The following is a 13,936-nucleotide window of genomic DNA, read 5'->3' as shown; positions in this document are numbered from 1 at the left end:
CTTGGAGGGCTGTCTTGAGGCCTCATTGTCCCATCCTGGTGCTGCCCCTGCGTGGTCTCCTCGCCTCGCTTCCCAGGACTGGCGGGCTCCCCTGTGTGTGGTCCACCCTTTCCGAGTGTTGTCATGCTTCAGTTTCAGAGTGAGATAGCTAGAGATCTGTGTGCTTTTATTTATCTGTTCTTCAGAAGATAAAAGCTAAATTTAAATATATAGGATGTGTTTTGGAGAAAATCATTGATGGCATAGGAGAATATAGGAATTTGAATTTTCTGAGATTACAGGAGGTTCTGGGATCTAGAACATGACAGGAGGCATTGGGCTTTGGGTTGCAGTGAGAAGGATAGGAAAGAAAGCTCAAAGCTTGAAGAAAAATGTGGCTTTTTAAAATACTTATAGTCAGAATTGTTTTAAAAAATTAAAAAGATTTGGAACAAATTCTTTCTAAACTATTAGAACATCTCTGTCACTTACGGTCTTCATCCTATGTCTGATCCACTAGATAGAGTTTTTTGTGCCTTTAGATTTTGAATGAAAAATTTCTGTTATCTCAGACTATTTTCTTAAATCACAATCTTGTATAGAGTTTTGTTGTATCCCAAACAAATTGCCTGTCATTCCAAATCAGAGGTTTGAGAACTTCTCTTCAGTTCGGTATTCACTAACTACTGTGATTCTCTCCTCCCTTCCCCTTCCCTCCCATAGCTTTTACTTTGCTTTCCTACATTCTTCTTTCCTCCTCTCCTCCCTTCCCCTCCTCTCCACTCCTCTCCTCCCCTCGCTCCCTCCCTTTATTTCTCCCCCCTCCCCTCTTCTCTCTCCTCTCCTCTACTCTCCCTTCTCTCCCCTCCCCTCTCCTTTGTGTGTTTGCTTTAAAGGGCCACAACATCCAGAGCCCAAATGACCCTAAAGCCAGGAACTAGAAGCTTCTTTTGGTCTCCCATGTGGGTGCAGGAATGGTTCCAAGCACTTGGTCCATCTCCTGCTGCACATTGCAGGGAAGTGGAATAGCTGGGACTTGAACTACTCCTAGAAAGGATGCTAAGGGTGGCGACAGCAGCTCTGCTTGCTATGCCCCAGTCCTGGCCCTTACCATGTTTCAAGTTGAGTGTGGCTGTGTCTTTATACTGCCAGCTATGTTGAATACCACTGGTAAAGGTTGCTTCCATTGTCAGAGAAAGTTCTTGGAAAGTGCTGCTTTAGAATGTTTGTATGCTTTTTAACTTTGGATTATCTTGTATCAGGTAAAGTTAGTAATAGAAATGTGTAGGAAGAGAAATAAAGAAATCATTCACTGTTAATTGATGCATGTTAAAAATAGTAGTGGGTTTTATTTCAATTATTTTTCCATTTGGTATTTATTGTTTTTAGCAGAAACAGTCCTGCTCCAGCTGTGACAGCAGCATCTGTGACCAACTCACAGGCTACTGAAGTTTCTGTGCCACAAGCAAATTCCAGTGAAAGCTCAGGGGGTAAGAACATTGCCTTGAGAGGGTTAATGATTCTGTATTACTGCTTTCAGCTTTCATTCCCAAAGAATGATTGATTGAATCATTGGTTTGCGTTGGGTTTTTTTTTATTCCATTTTGTTATTTGCACGTAATGTTACATGTAAAATTTAGGGAAATAAAAACTGACTTACAGCTTGATGTTATATTCTTTTCATTTGTATAAATTCCTATTTTTACTGCTTAGGTACATCGAGTGAAAGCATTCCTCAAACTGCCACGCAACCAGCCATTTCTCCACCACCAAAGCCTACCCTCTCCAGGGTTGTTTCTTCCACACGTCTGGTAAACCCACCACCGAGACATTCAGGAACTGCAACCACAGCGAAAGGACCCAGTCCCATCGCAGGAGTCAAGAGAACATCCTCGCCTCACAAAGAAGAGAGTCCGAAGAAAACCAAAACAGAAGAGGTATATATGTGCAAAATAGGTTTTAGCCATGGCGGCCCCAGTGGCCTGTTTTTAAATCCATTGGACAAAGTCTCTTGTGAGACAGAGTAACTTCTTATGTGTGTATAATGTAACACGATTTAGTTCAGCATTGCGCATGACCTAATGGATTCTTCTCCAGTGACAGCACCGTGTGCTGCGCCGTCCTTTGGAGGGCCCGCTTGGACGTGCAGCTGCAGTCTGGTAGCTCCGCTGCCTGGTGGGGAGAGGGCGCTGAGGATGCCCTGGAGCGGGCAGCAGCACTGCAGAGTCAGGCTGACTGGGCGTCTTGCTGTAGGAAACCCTCCAGCAATAGGTTCACAATTCAAATAGTTTTAGCAAAATCATTTTAAAATGTATGTTGATGATTTTTTTTAAAAGATTTTTTTTTTATTACAAAGTCAGACATACAGAGAGGAGGAGAGACAGAGGAAGATCTTCCGTCTGATGATTCACTCCCCAAGTGAGTGCAACAGCTGGTGCTGTTCTGATCCAGAGCCAGGAGCCTGGAACCTCTTTCGGGTCTCCCACGTGGGTGCAGGGTCCCAAGGCTGGGCTGTCCTCGACTGCTTTTCCGGGCCACAAGCAGGGAGCTGGCTGGGCAGTGGAGCTGCCAGGATTAGAACCGGTGCCCATAGGGGATCCTGGTCCGTTCAAGGCGAGAACTTTAGCCGCTAGGTCACGCCACCGGGCCCGATTTGTTGAGGATCTTAAAAATAGAAGTAGTTTTGTCGGAGTTTGGTTGCTCTGTGGTTATTCCCATGTCATTTTCATATTAGTGGAACATTCACCTTTGCTCCAGAAATCATAGTCCAAAAGTGCTAATTTCATAGTGATTTTGGCTGAGAATTTAATATTTAGGAACTTACTCGTTATGTGGAAATGTTTTAGAACAGGAAAAGGATTCAAGATCCTCACTGAGTCTGGTCGTGACCAGTTTTGGTAAAATACATACATACATTTATGTATGCCTAATTTCATAAGAGTTTTATTTTTGGGTTTATTTTGAAGGCTTTAATTGTTTATTTTGGAAATGATATTGACTAACCATTAGTAAAATTAATTTTTGTACTCTTACACTGAATGAGAATGAAAAATTAGTGCAGTATGTCGTATCTTTCAAGATGTGTTCAGGAGACTGCATCTGTCTCTTTACTGTCTATGCTTGACTGTTCATCAGGTATCTTCCCGATACACTGGCCAGAGCCCTGTCAGTCCCTTCCGAGCCTTGTGTGGTGACTGGCTTGGAGTGCACTGATTGTTCAGGGTTGCAGAGCCTCTCACGAGCCCCTTCCCCTAGGGATCCACATTCTAAACGTTGGGTTTCTCTAGTCAAAGTGGAATCCTGCGAGTGCTGATAAATATGTACCAACATGGCACTGTCATTCTGTTTTTGCTTACCTTAGTGGGATGATAGTCATGTTATTACTTGGCTTAAAGAAGCAATAGAAATTGGGCCCGGCAGCGTTGCCTAGTGGCTAAAGTCCTTGAATGCACGGGAATCCCATATGGGTGCTGGTTCTAATCCCGGCTGCTCTGCTTCCCATCCGGCTCCCTGCTTGTGGCCTTGAAAAGCAGTCGAGGACGGCCCAAAACCTTGGGACTCTGCACCCGTGTGGGAGACCTGGAAGAAGTTCCTGGCTCCTGGCTTCGGATCAGTGCAGCATTGGCCGTTGTGGTCACTTGTGGAGTGAATCATGGGATGGAAGATCTTCCTCTCTATTTCTCCTCCTCTCTAATATCTGACTTTCCAATAAAAATAAAATAATTTTTTTAAAAAAATAAGAAGCAATAGAAATACAAATTTTTTATATTTATGTAACTTTTTACATTCACTGTGGACGTGAAGTCAGCCCGTGTTCCTGTGGCTGTTTCACACTTGAAGGATAATGAACGCTCTTCGATCAGGCTTTTCCAGTTCCTTTTGTATGTGGAGTTTTTGAAACAAAAGCCAGATGGATCATTCGTTTTAATTTTTAAAATCATGCACCTAAATAAAAGTGTAAATATAGCCCAATAATAAAGCAAAATTTATTGACATCAACAAATACCTATTCAACTGATTGACTCACTGACTTTTTTTTTAAGATTTTTTTTTTATTACTAAGTCAGATATACAGAGAGGAGGAGAGACAGAGAAGAAAATCTTCTGTCCTATGATTCACTCCCCAAGTGAGCGCAGTGGCCGCTGCTGTGCCAATCTGAAGCCAGGATCCAGGAACTTCCTCCAGGTCTCCCACGAGGGCGCAGGGTCCCAAAGCTTTGGGCTGTCCTCAACTGCTTTCCCAGGCCATAAGCAGGGAGCTGGATGGGAAGTGGAGGTGCCGGGATTAGAACCAGCGCCCATATGGGATCCTGGTCCGTTCAAGGCGAGGACTTTAGCCGCTAGCCACGCTGCCGGGCCCTACTCACTGACTCTTAAAAAATAGTCCTTTTTGTTCAGTTAGGCAACCGGAAGAGGATTCTTAGACTGTAATTGCTTGGTGTGTCTTCAGTATCCTGCAGGAGTGGGAATCTTTTTTCTGCCCGTGGCCATTTGGGTAGTTTTGCATTTTTCACAGGCCATACACAATTATTAACTTAAAAATAATTAGCCTGCAGTTACTGTATTGAATTTCTGGTCCAGCCTCTGGTTGCCTTGGTGGCATCAGACCATGTGACTTCCTGGGCTTTGTGTGGTTCAGAGGCCACAGGCCTCACCGCTATGTCCATTTCCCCAGCCTTTTTTCACCTTGAAGTCTTTTTGCTCTGTGTATTTTTGTGTTGTAGATTTTGCTAATGCCATTTGCATGGAGTTGATATATAAATTGAATCAAGGTAAAAGGGGATGTTAGATTAATAACCGTACCTTTGGTTTCTCAGAAAGAGAACCGGTGCTCAGCTTTACAATTGTGCAACCATTTCTAGTGAGACCCGGGTTAGAACTCACGGTGCCAAATGTGGGATCTTTGCTCTGTCCTGCATTCTGTGACTAGATGAGGCTGGAGAAAATTGTAAAGCTTTGGTATGTGGGAAATTTCAAACATGTACAAATGTATGATGAAGTATCCTGTTCGCATCACCCAGCTGCAGTAGTTAGCAGGCGTGGTCAGCCTTGTTTCGCTTGCACAGCCGTCCCTTCCTTGTTTGGGAGCAAGCTCCAGGCAGGTCATTTCCACCACGGATGTTTCTGCGTCTGAAAATCAGGAGTCCCAAAAACCACAGTTAGGGTAGATCTGTTACACTTTGACCAGTTTTCATGGTGTCCTGTATCAGTCAGCATTCATTTTACTGTTATAAATGGGTATTTTAAAAATGTATGTGTTTGCAGGATGCAGATTTTGTCTTTATTGAAATTAGTTGCTGTTTCCACTTTTTAAATTAAATTTTAGCTTTGCTTAGTAAATGAAACCAAGGATATGGTGTCTAGATAGTTTTAATAGTGGAGGTTTTGTGGCAAAGTTTGAAACGGTGTTTTACTTGTTATAAGTCTTGTATATGCTGACATGCGTGTGAGTCTGCTAGAACGGGAGTGAGGGATCACCACAGCCCGAAGCTTGGTCGATCAGAGAATCTAAATTTTTTTTAGAAAAACTTTTATGAAGTTAGTGGTTTTGGCAATGTTCTTTAGACAGTGATCCTTTTTTTTTTTTAATTTTAGTAGTTGCTGAATTTAAAATATGCTTACAGTCTTGAAAAAATTTTATACATTGAAGCATTGATTGGCAAATAATTCCGATTCTTTCATTTTAGAGAATAAAGCTTTTTTCTTTAAAAACAGGATGAAACAAGTGAAGATGATAGCTGTCTTGCTTTGAGTGGACATGATAAAACAGAAACAAAGGTATACTAACGTAGCCTGCAGAATCAGACGCAGACGCGGTGGCAGTGCCTGCAGTGCTGCGCTGCGCTGTGTTGGTGTGGGTTTTAGATTTTTGTCAGTATTGTCTTTTGAGAAGTGTTTGTTACTTTTCAATGTTAATTTTACTGAACACTGAAGGGAATATATCATGAGATGTTGTATGCATTTAAAGGAGGTGATGAGCCAGTAAAACATGTAATTGTCATCAGAGGAAATCAGAATAATTGAGGGCAGGGAGGGGTGGGACTTGTTCGGCTTCACTGACAGAGAAAGTGGCAGGAAAGTTAAAGAGAACCTGGGGTTCTGGCGGTCTGAGAAGAAAGGGCCCTCGCCCTGGATCTCGGCATATGGTTTGGTTAGGGAATTCGTTTTTGGTAGAAAGTTTTGGCTACAACCTGGGGTGCATAGGGCTTGAATATGTTGAATACCAGAGATCTGTTTTGTGTAGATTTTGAATGGATTGAACTTGCATTTTACTGAAGGATTTTAATTTCATTCTCCTTTGCTGTAGAAAAATTGGAAGTCCTTCCCCTTTAATTATCCCAAATTTCTGGGATGGATACTTTCAACAAGTATTCTTTTTTTTTTTTTTCAAGATACTATTTTTATTTGCAAAGTCAGATATACAGAGAGGAGGAGAGACAGAGAGGAAGATCTTCCATTTGATGATTCACTCTCCAAGTGATCACAATGGCCACAGCTGTGCCGATCTGAAGCCAGGAGCCTGGAGGTTCTTCTAGGTCTCCCATGTCCACTGGTTTACTCCTTAAGTGGCCACAATGACTGGAGCTGAGCTGATCCAAAGCCCGGATTCTGGAGCGGCCTCTGGATCTCCCACATGAGTGCAGGATCCCAAGGCTTTGGGCCATCATCGACTGCTTTCCCAGGCCACAAGCAGGGAGCTGGATGGGAAGCGGGGCTGCTGGGACTAGAACCAGCGCCTACCTAGCAAGGCTTTTGATATCTATTTTTAATTCACTTTGTAAATGAGAAACATGTGCTGGGTAATAATCTATAGTATTGTTAATAAGCACACAGAATGCTGTCTTAAGAGTATTCCCGTATTGCAGGCGATGAGTTCCCAATCATTCATTTTTTTCTGTTAAAAAAAAAAAGGTGAGGTGTTGGGCTCCAAGTATAGTATTTATATACTGCTGCGAAATTCCTGCTATGCGTTCGTGTTACGGAAGAAGAATAGCTTAATTTTTAAAACTTTGTGCACGTGGCCAACTTCCTAGAAAAGCTGCGCTTTTTCCGTTCCTACTCCTGACACTTCATTACCCTTTTAATTTCACAACAGAAAATCAATACTTCATTGTTTTATTTGTGCAGAAAATGAAGTTTCTGTATGGTTATCTCCCTTTCTGTGCGCACATGTGATGCTGTACCCACTGGCTCAGCAGCAGCTGGAAGCAGTGCGAGGGCAGCAGTGTCCTGTGCTTTCTCATCATGCCTGCAGGAGGATTCAGAGGGGAAAAGAGATTTAAGGAGGAAGAAATCTTTTCAGTTTTAAAATTAAAGCAGTGTTTATACTCCTGAGTAATTGTACCTGATATTTGAAGAGTTGGTAGTGTTTTTTCTTTTTCATTTAACTAGAGCATTTTGTGGGTTTGTATTGTGTTAATTATTGTCTGGGCAACATTCATAATATGCCTGTGTGTTGTTAATTATTGTTTGCTTAAAACATCTAAGTTAGAGCCAGTTGGAAAATCTTGACATATTCTGTCCTTAGTTTATATGATTTGTAGGCAAATACAAATTTTTGAATACTGAAGTGGTAAAATAGGCTTAGTAGATGCTTTTGTAATGTAGTTACATCTTCCTCTTGATCCTTGCTGTCTGAGTTTGTCGTCTTTACTAGCTGCCAAACCCAGTGATGATTTTTTTTTTATTCTTTTTTAAGTCTCTTCTCCCCCTCCCCATCCTCTTTGTCTCACAGGAACAACTCGATACAGAGACAAGTACAGCTCAATCAGAAACTGTTCAGACAGCGGCTTCTCTGCTGGCCTCTCAGGTACTAAGAGCAAAAAGCAAGGAAAGCTTTGGGGATGTCCTTAAGATCAGTGTGGTGTATTGAGCTGAACTGAGCATTCGTAGAGAACTGCTGAAATTGTCTGTGAAGGAGTTACTGCCTAACCTGTACATGCGTATTCACTGTAGCTCGAAGGCAGGGCGCTGGACCTGATGGAAGTCTTGTATGTTGGATGCTTACTCAGTATTGATACCTCATTGATACTGTGAATCCTGTAAATTCTCACTAGTTTATGCACAGGCCATGCAGAGGTTTTATTTATAGAATAAGGTAGAAGTTAGGATAGGGAAGAACTGAAATCCATGCTTACAGGTTTTTTTGTGTGGTTAGTATTTTCTGTTGGTTACTTAGTATATAAAGCATAATTCTTGGGAATTATTTTTTCATTTGTATTAGCTGTCCTATTTGTGACAGTTAATTGGATACAGTAAGCCTGTGGGATGTTTTTTCATTTATTTGAAAACTAGTTTTGCTTGTAAAATAGTTGTTTTCCTTTTGGATCCTTTCAAATAAGATAAAACCCAAAATCTAGATCAGACTCTGACACTTAGTAAGTTTTCTGAGTTGATTAATTAACGTGGTTACTGGCTGCCTGGTGGTGCTCTCTGCTTATGCTGCGGCGATGTTTTTACTGTTTGTGGTTCAGCGTTTATTTAAAGTAATTATAAAAAAATACTCTTGTAGAATGTTAATTTTTATAGACTGCAAAGATACATAATTACTATATTTAGTTTCTGGAATTTTGTCCACAATTTTTATCTAGTAAAACACTGGGCGATGAGGACTAAAATAACCATGAGTCTCACGCTTCAGACTGGTGCACAGACAGAAGTTTTCATCGAACTTCAACTGGCCTGTAACTGTGATTGCATGTTTGCCATTTCCATCGCTAAGCAACCATTTTCATAGACATGGTCTCATTGAGTCCATTGCTGCAGTGACTAGAACACATGAGTGCCTGCCTCTTAGATGCTTATGAGTGAGAGTCCTAAAGCCAAGGAGAGTAAAAGCACACTTTTCGTCAAAAGCATGCTTCTGTTGCTTAAAATTGCGTTCTTGTTGTTGAAATTAGGGCCACGTCTATTCTGCAGGAACTGATAATTGTGGCTGTGTGTAACAAGGTATCCTTACTGTTTTGAGATAAATCATGAAATAACAGAATCTCTGAGATTTGCTTATAGGAGGAAGGGAGGTATTGGATCGGTGAAGCTGGGTAATGAATCCATGGAAGTGTATTACATAATGCTCTCTACATTTGTGTATGTTTGGGATTTTCCATAATGAAACACGTAAAGATTTATTACTCTAGTTCTGAATCTTAAGGAAGGGTTGTGATCTACTCTGTTTAACATAATGAAAACTTGTCTAAAAGCTAGAGTCATTGTTGCTCAGCTTTGTAGATCTGATTTATAATTGGTGGTACAAGAAAGGAGATTTTGCCGACGGCTGCTGCTGCCTGAGTAAGGGTGAAGTTAGGCTTTCTCCCACACGGGGGTGCTGCAACACCAGTTAATGTCACAACCATTAGTGTTGTAATACGTAAAAACAGTTTAGCATTAACAGGGTAATTATGTGATAGGTAATGCTTAGCGATTCATATTTTTAAAAGCTATATTTGAAATTGCTTAGATGTTTTCTGTATATTGCTAAAATTGTTAAAATACTGGTGCTTAATTATTTTAGAACTTCTCCAATGCAATAGTAATATTCGTTTGCATTCTGTTTGAATAATTTAGAGTGATTTTTAGCTTTAGAATACTTTTCTTGTGATGAAGTTCCAACAGTCCTAAAGTGGAAGCACGTCTCATTTCAGGTTGCTCTGAACAATGATGTGTTCTTTGCTTTCGTTCTCAGAGAACTTCCAGTGCCGACCTTTCCGACATCCCCGCTCTCCCTGCAAATCCCATTCCTGTTATCAAGAATTCAATAAAACTGAGATTGAATCGGTAAAAACAACCTCAGGGGTCCGTAAACAATATCTGCCAACTCCACCTGTCGTCTTCAAATGCTGAAAAGGAGAATGGAGGGTACAAGACTAGACATGACTGAAAATGGACTTAGGTGTTTTTGGTGACCTCCCTTACTGGGCTAATCAGCACTTGATCGGAAGTCCAGGTTAGTATGTGAAGCCAGGAGTACTGTTATTATTGTGTTAGCAACAGTTGCATTAACTATTTCAGAAATTACTGCCTTTAAAAAAAAAAACCTCCAGTTACCATTTGTATTCATAATTGACATCTGAATTGGGTTTATGTTTGATGCATTGTTTGGAAAATTTTGCAATACAAACTGGCATAAGAATTCCTTATTCTGATGATGCACTTTTATGTATTTTTTTATTAGAAAGTAGAACTAATTTTAGATTTTCAGCTTGATGGATTTTCTTTCCTGAAGAATTACTTTTACCATTAGCTTCCAATTGGATGCCGTTGTGCAGTGGTGTCCCGTTACGCTGGAGAGAGAGGAAGCGGGCACGTCTAGTTCAGTCTCCTTTGAAGTAGCTGTAAGCCTTGAAAATGAAAGAGCAATTCTGGGGTATACATTTGACATTGAAAGAATAATTAAGACAAACTTGGTTTTGATGGGGTCGCGATTAAGAAATGATATATTGGTTTTATTTATAGAATTGTTTTGTAGTGCATACAAATCAGCGATCAGCAAATATTTTTCTTCAAGCTTATCAGAGTTCTATATTCTTTTGCCTTCCATCTGTTGTCTTCGAAAATAAAAAGAAAAGCTTTTTGCACTCCCCACCCACCTTTTTTCTTAGTTTCCTTTTGCTTATATGCACAAGGTAGGAATTCCTTCACAGAGAACAAAATGCCAGTATTTTCTTAAGCCATGATATGAAACCAGTATGATGAGCCTGTGGCTGCATGGCACAAAATAGTGAATTTTGGTCCCATGGCTGAAACCCTTAGAGTGACTAACAAGAATGCCTGTGAGACCTGTCATCTTGAATGGTTATCTGATCTCAAGAATCTTGTACACTCCATGAACTCTTGTCTATAGTACATTGGTTTTCAATTTTAAACGTGGGCAAAAAGGCATTTTCTCCAAGATTTCTGAACTAATTTTTATTTTTAACTGGTTTACCAAATTTGTCAGTGAATTTTACATATAGAAACATTTTAAAAATCATTTCTATTAAGCACTTGACATCTAGTCAGCTTTCTTTTTATTTTATTCTACCAAATGATTACGAACTCCTTCCATTACAGAAAATAATCCTAATAATTAAGCGTAAGAAAATGCATCTTTACAAAGTGTGAGGGATGCCAGATGTGGATCAGCTTACTGTTAAATGGACAAAGCAGACCTAATGTTTGTTCTAATGAGCATGCTCTAGAATCTTCCATTGTGTTCCATTCTATCACATGTGCATTTTTCATGTTAAACTGCAATGACTTTAACTCTTCCCCTATCCTTCAAATTAATTTTCTGAATTTGGAGTCCAGTCTTTTCCCCCTGTAGGCCGTGCATTAATTGAAGCTTTCTTTCCACCATGACTTTATAATGTCTAGTAGACAACATTTCCGCTTCCCACATCTGCTCTGCACCGTCACCTTGCCCTTCTTCCACCACCTGCAGAAGAGAGACGGTCCTACCAACAGGTGAAGTGTACAAGGTGTCTGTGTGTTTCGTGTAGCTTCAGAGTTAGATTGAAATTGCCAGGCACAGATTTAGTCTTGTCATTTTGTTTACACATTGGGGAAATTTTCAGTTTATTAAACGTTTCATGTAATTGCACCCAAGTTTTGCCAAGTGGGAACTTGGACATTTTCTGTGTAGTGACTTTTTAATTCTAGTTTTCATAACCTGGAGATCAGACTGTTGCTTCCGCATGATGTATGTAGTGTCTCATGACTGGAGTTTGCTTTGTTTTATAGTATCTGTACTCCTTGTATTTTTCAAGAGCTATTTTGTAAACAGATGATGTATTTCTCCATTGAAAACACAATAAAAAAAAAAAAGCACAATGCCACAGTTGGCTGATTTCTTTTGACTGACATTTTTTTCCCCACCAACAGTTGAGTCTACTTAAATGTTTAAAGATTGGGTTTAAGATTTGCAAAAGAATTTAATTTACACCAGTGGTAGCAACAACTCAATTTATCTCTCACATAAAAATCTGGTATTTGTCGTATAATTGATCTTTTTTTTTCTTTATAATTGATCTTTAGGGAGGAAAATATGAACATGGTCCTAATTCATTTTCAGCTGTCCAATCAACTGAAGTATTTTCTCTGTACATTATCTGTGTACTATGTATTCCACGGTGATAACCCCAGTTCTTTTCCATACCAGTGGACATGTCATTTCTAATGTCAGCAGATGGCGCTGTTGTTTCTCAAGGAATGTAGACTCCTAGGCTGCCAGCAGTTAGGATCCTATTTATTTGACTAAAGCCAAATCAGATTCTGCCTTTCTTAAACCTCCAAATGCTTAACACTCATACTTGATTCATGGATGATGAGTAAACTGCTTGCTGTGTATGTGCTGGCCAGCTCTCGGGTATGGCTCCTGTGGTGGTGTGTGTGTATATGTTTGTGCTGGCATTCATTTTCATCTGCTTGAAAGTTGCAGCATGAGGGTGAGAGATTGTCCAACTGCTAGTTTGCTTCCTAAATGCCCGATAGCCAGGCCTACACCAACCTGAAGGTAGGACTCTAAATTTCTTTCAGATTCCCCTGGAGGATTCCAGGGGCCTAGAGCCTTGGAGCCATCATCTCTTAGTCCCAGTTGACATTAGCTGCATGCTGCACCAGAAGTAGAGTACTAGGATCTGAACCAGGAATTCTGATGGGGGATGCAGGTACCCCAGGCAGTTGCTTCACCTGCAGGATTTTGAGTGAGGGGATGAATTGCTCTATGGAAATGCTATTATGCCAAGGAACATGCAGTTGTACATATTTAATACCTAAAGTTCCAAATTATAGATTCAATATGTCTGATAATACAAGACTACTATGTAGGATGGCTCATAAAAATAAAATTTAATTTTTGTGATTGGTAGAAGGAAAAATGTGAAAGTTATTTTTGACTGAACTGTTAAACACTTATAGAATTTGTTGAACTTCCTCTTATCCTGAAGGATACCTAGACATGAAATTAAATACAATACTTTCAGAGTTTTTGTTTTGCTCTTTTAAGATTTATTAATTTGAAGAGTTGCGGAGAAGGAATCTTCTGCTGATTCACTCCCCAGATGTCCACAATGGCCAGGCTGGTTGCTGGTGGATGTCAGTGGATGACAGCGGCCCTAACACTGGCTTTAACAGGCAGCCCATTCCCAGGGAGCTGGGTCAGAAGTGGAGGATCCCGAAATGAAGCAGCACGCTTATGGGATGTCTGAGAGTTTACCCTCTATGCCACAACTGCCCCGTGCTTTCCGTGACTCTCACGGCTTTTTGACATTTATGCATCTGATCTTGGAAGGTTTATTGAATGATACTTTTTGAAGTTGTGGCTATTAAGTAAATTCTGGGCTAAAGCTTTAACTTGTGAGTCGTGCCTGTGGTTCCCGCCTCCCCCCAGAACATGGCGGAGCTGTGCATGGTACTCTGGCTATGTGCAAGGTGGCAACGAGTGGTGAGCAGCTCCAACTACTGATTGCCACACGATGGGATAAATTATCTCAGCAAACAAGCCTAAAAGACCAAGCCCTGGCAGCATCGCTAGAGCAGTTAGAGGCTTTTGTTCTTTTAATAGCAAGCTTATCTAGAAGGACTGAGCAATTCTTTGGAAATATTTTTGCCCATTTTATTTCTAATAAAAATGAATAGTACATGGAAAGTTATCTTTTTTAGCCTGAATCACATGTCCTTGTTCTGTTTTTTAGTTATCTACATTATTTCTCTTCTGTTAGCTTTCTTCAAGCCAAAATCACAAACGAATGCAGTCTTGGCTGTCAGACTTGAACTTGGTAAATGAAGAATTATGTTCTGTGATGAACAGCGACCTTGAGTCATATGCAAAAACAAGTGGTCCGTTTACTTGTCTAGGAGCTCCTTCTATAATTGTGGCACGCACTCATTCTCTTCCTACTGTGAATTTTACATTTCTAGTTAACATGTTGCAAGACTGTATTGGTACCATTGCAAAAGGCGGCATAAGTGTTTTTGAGCT

The 13,936-nt window shown here is 40.5% G+C and overlaps 1 protein-coding gene across 10 annotated transcripts in view; it reads left to right on the top strand.

Moving 5' to 3' along the window:
* PAPOLA (poly(A) polymerase alpha) overlaps window positions 1-11,787 on the top strand; it is a 52,509-nt gene extending 40,722 nt beyond the window's left edge. For 2 of the 10 annotated variants that reach the window (XM_040975089.1, XM_040975087.1), the window contains 5 exons: window positions 1,369-1,469; window positions 1,693-1,916; window positions 5,695-5,757; window positions 7,715-7,789; window positions 9,662-11,787. In XM_040975089.1, the coding sequence (XP_040831023.1) occupies window positions 1,369-1,469; window positions 1,693-1,916; window positions 5,695-5,757; window positions 7,715-7,789; window positions 9,662-9,757 (559 nt within the window). In that variant the 3' untranslated portion in view covers window positions 9,758-11,787. Of the gene's footprint in view, window positions 1-1,368; window positions 1,470-1,692; window positions 1,917-5,694; window positions 5,758-7,714; window positions 7,790-9,620 lie in introns of all 10 variants that reach the window. The other 8 variants (XM_040975093.1, XM_040975092.1, XM_040975090.1 and 5 more) reach the window with 7 other exon arrangements.
* The last annotated feature ends 2,149 nt before the right edge of the window (window positions 11,788-13,936 follow it).

This window comes from Ochotona curzoniae, unplaced genomic scaffold, assembly GCF_017591425.1.
Source record: "Ochotona curzoniae isolate NIBS_2020 unplaced genomic scaffold, NIBS_Ocur_1.0 contig_2688, whole genome shotgun sequence".
Lineage (NCBI taxonomy): Eukaryota > Metazoa > Chordata > Mammalia > Lagomorpha > Ochotonidae > Ochotona > Ochotona curzoniae.
The sequence above is the reverse complement of the archived record's forward strand: the minus strand, read 5'-3'. Positions and strand labels throughout refer to the sequence as shown.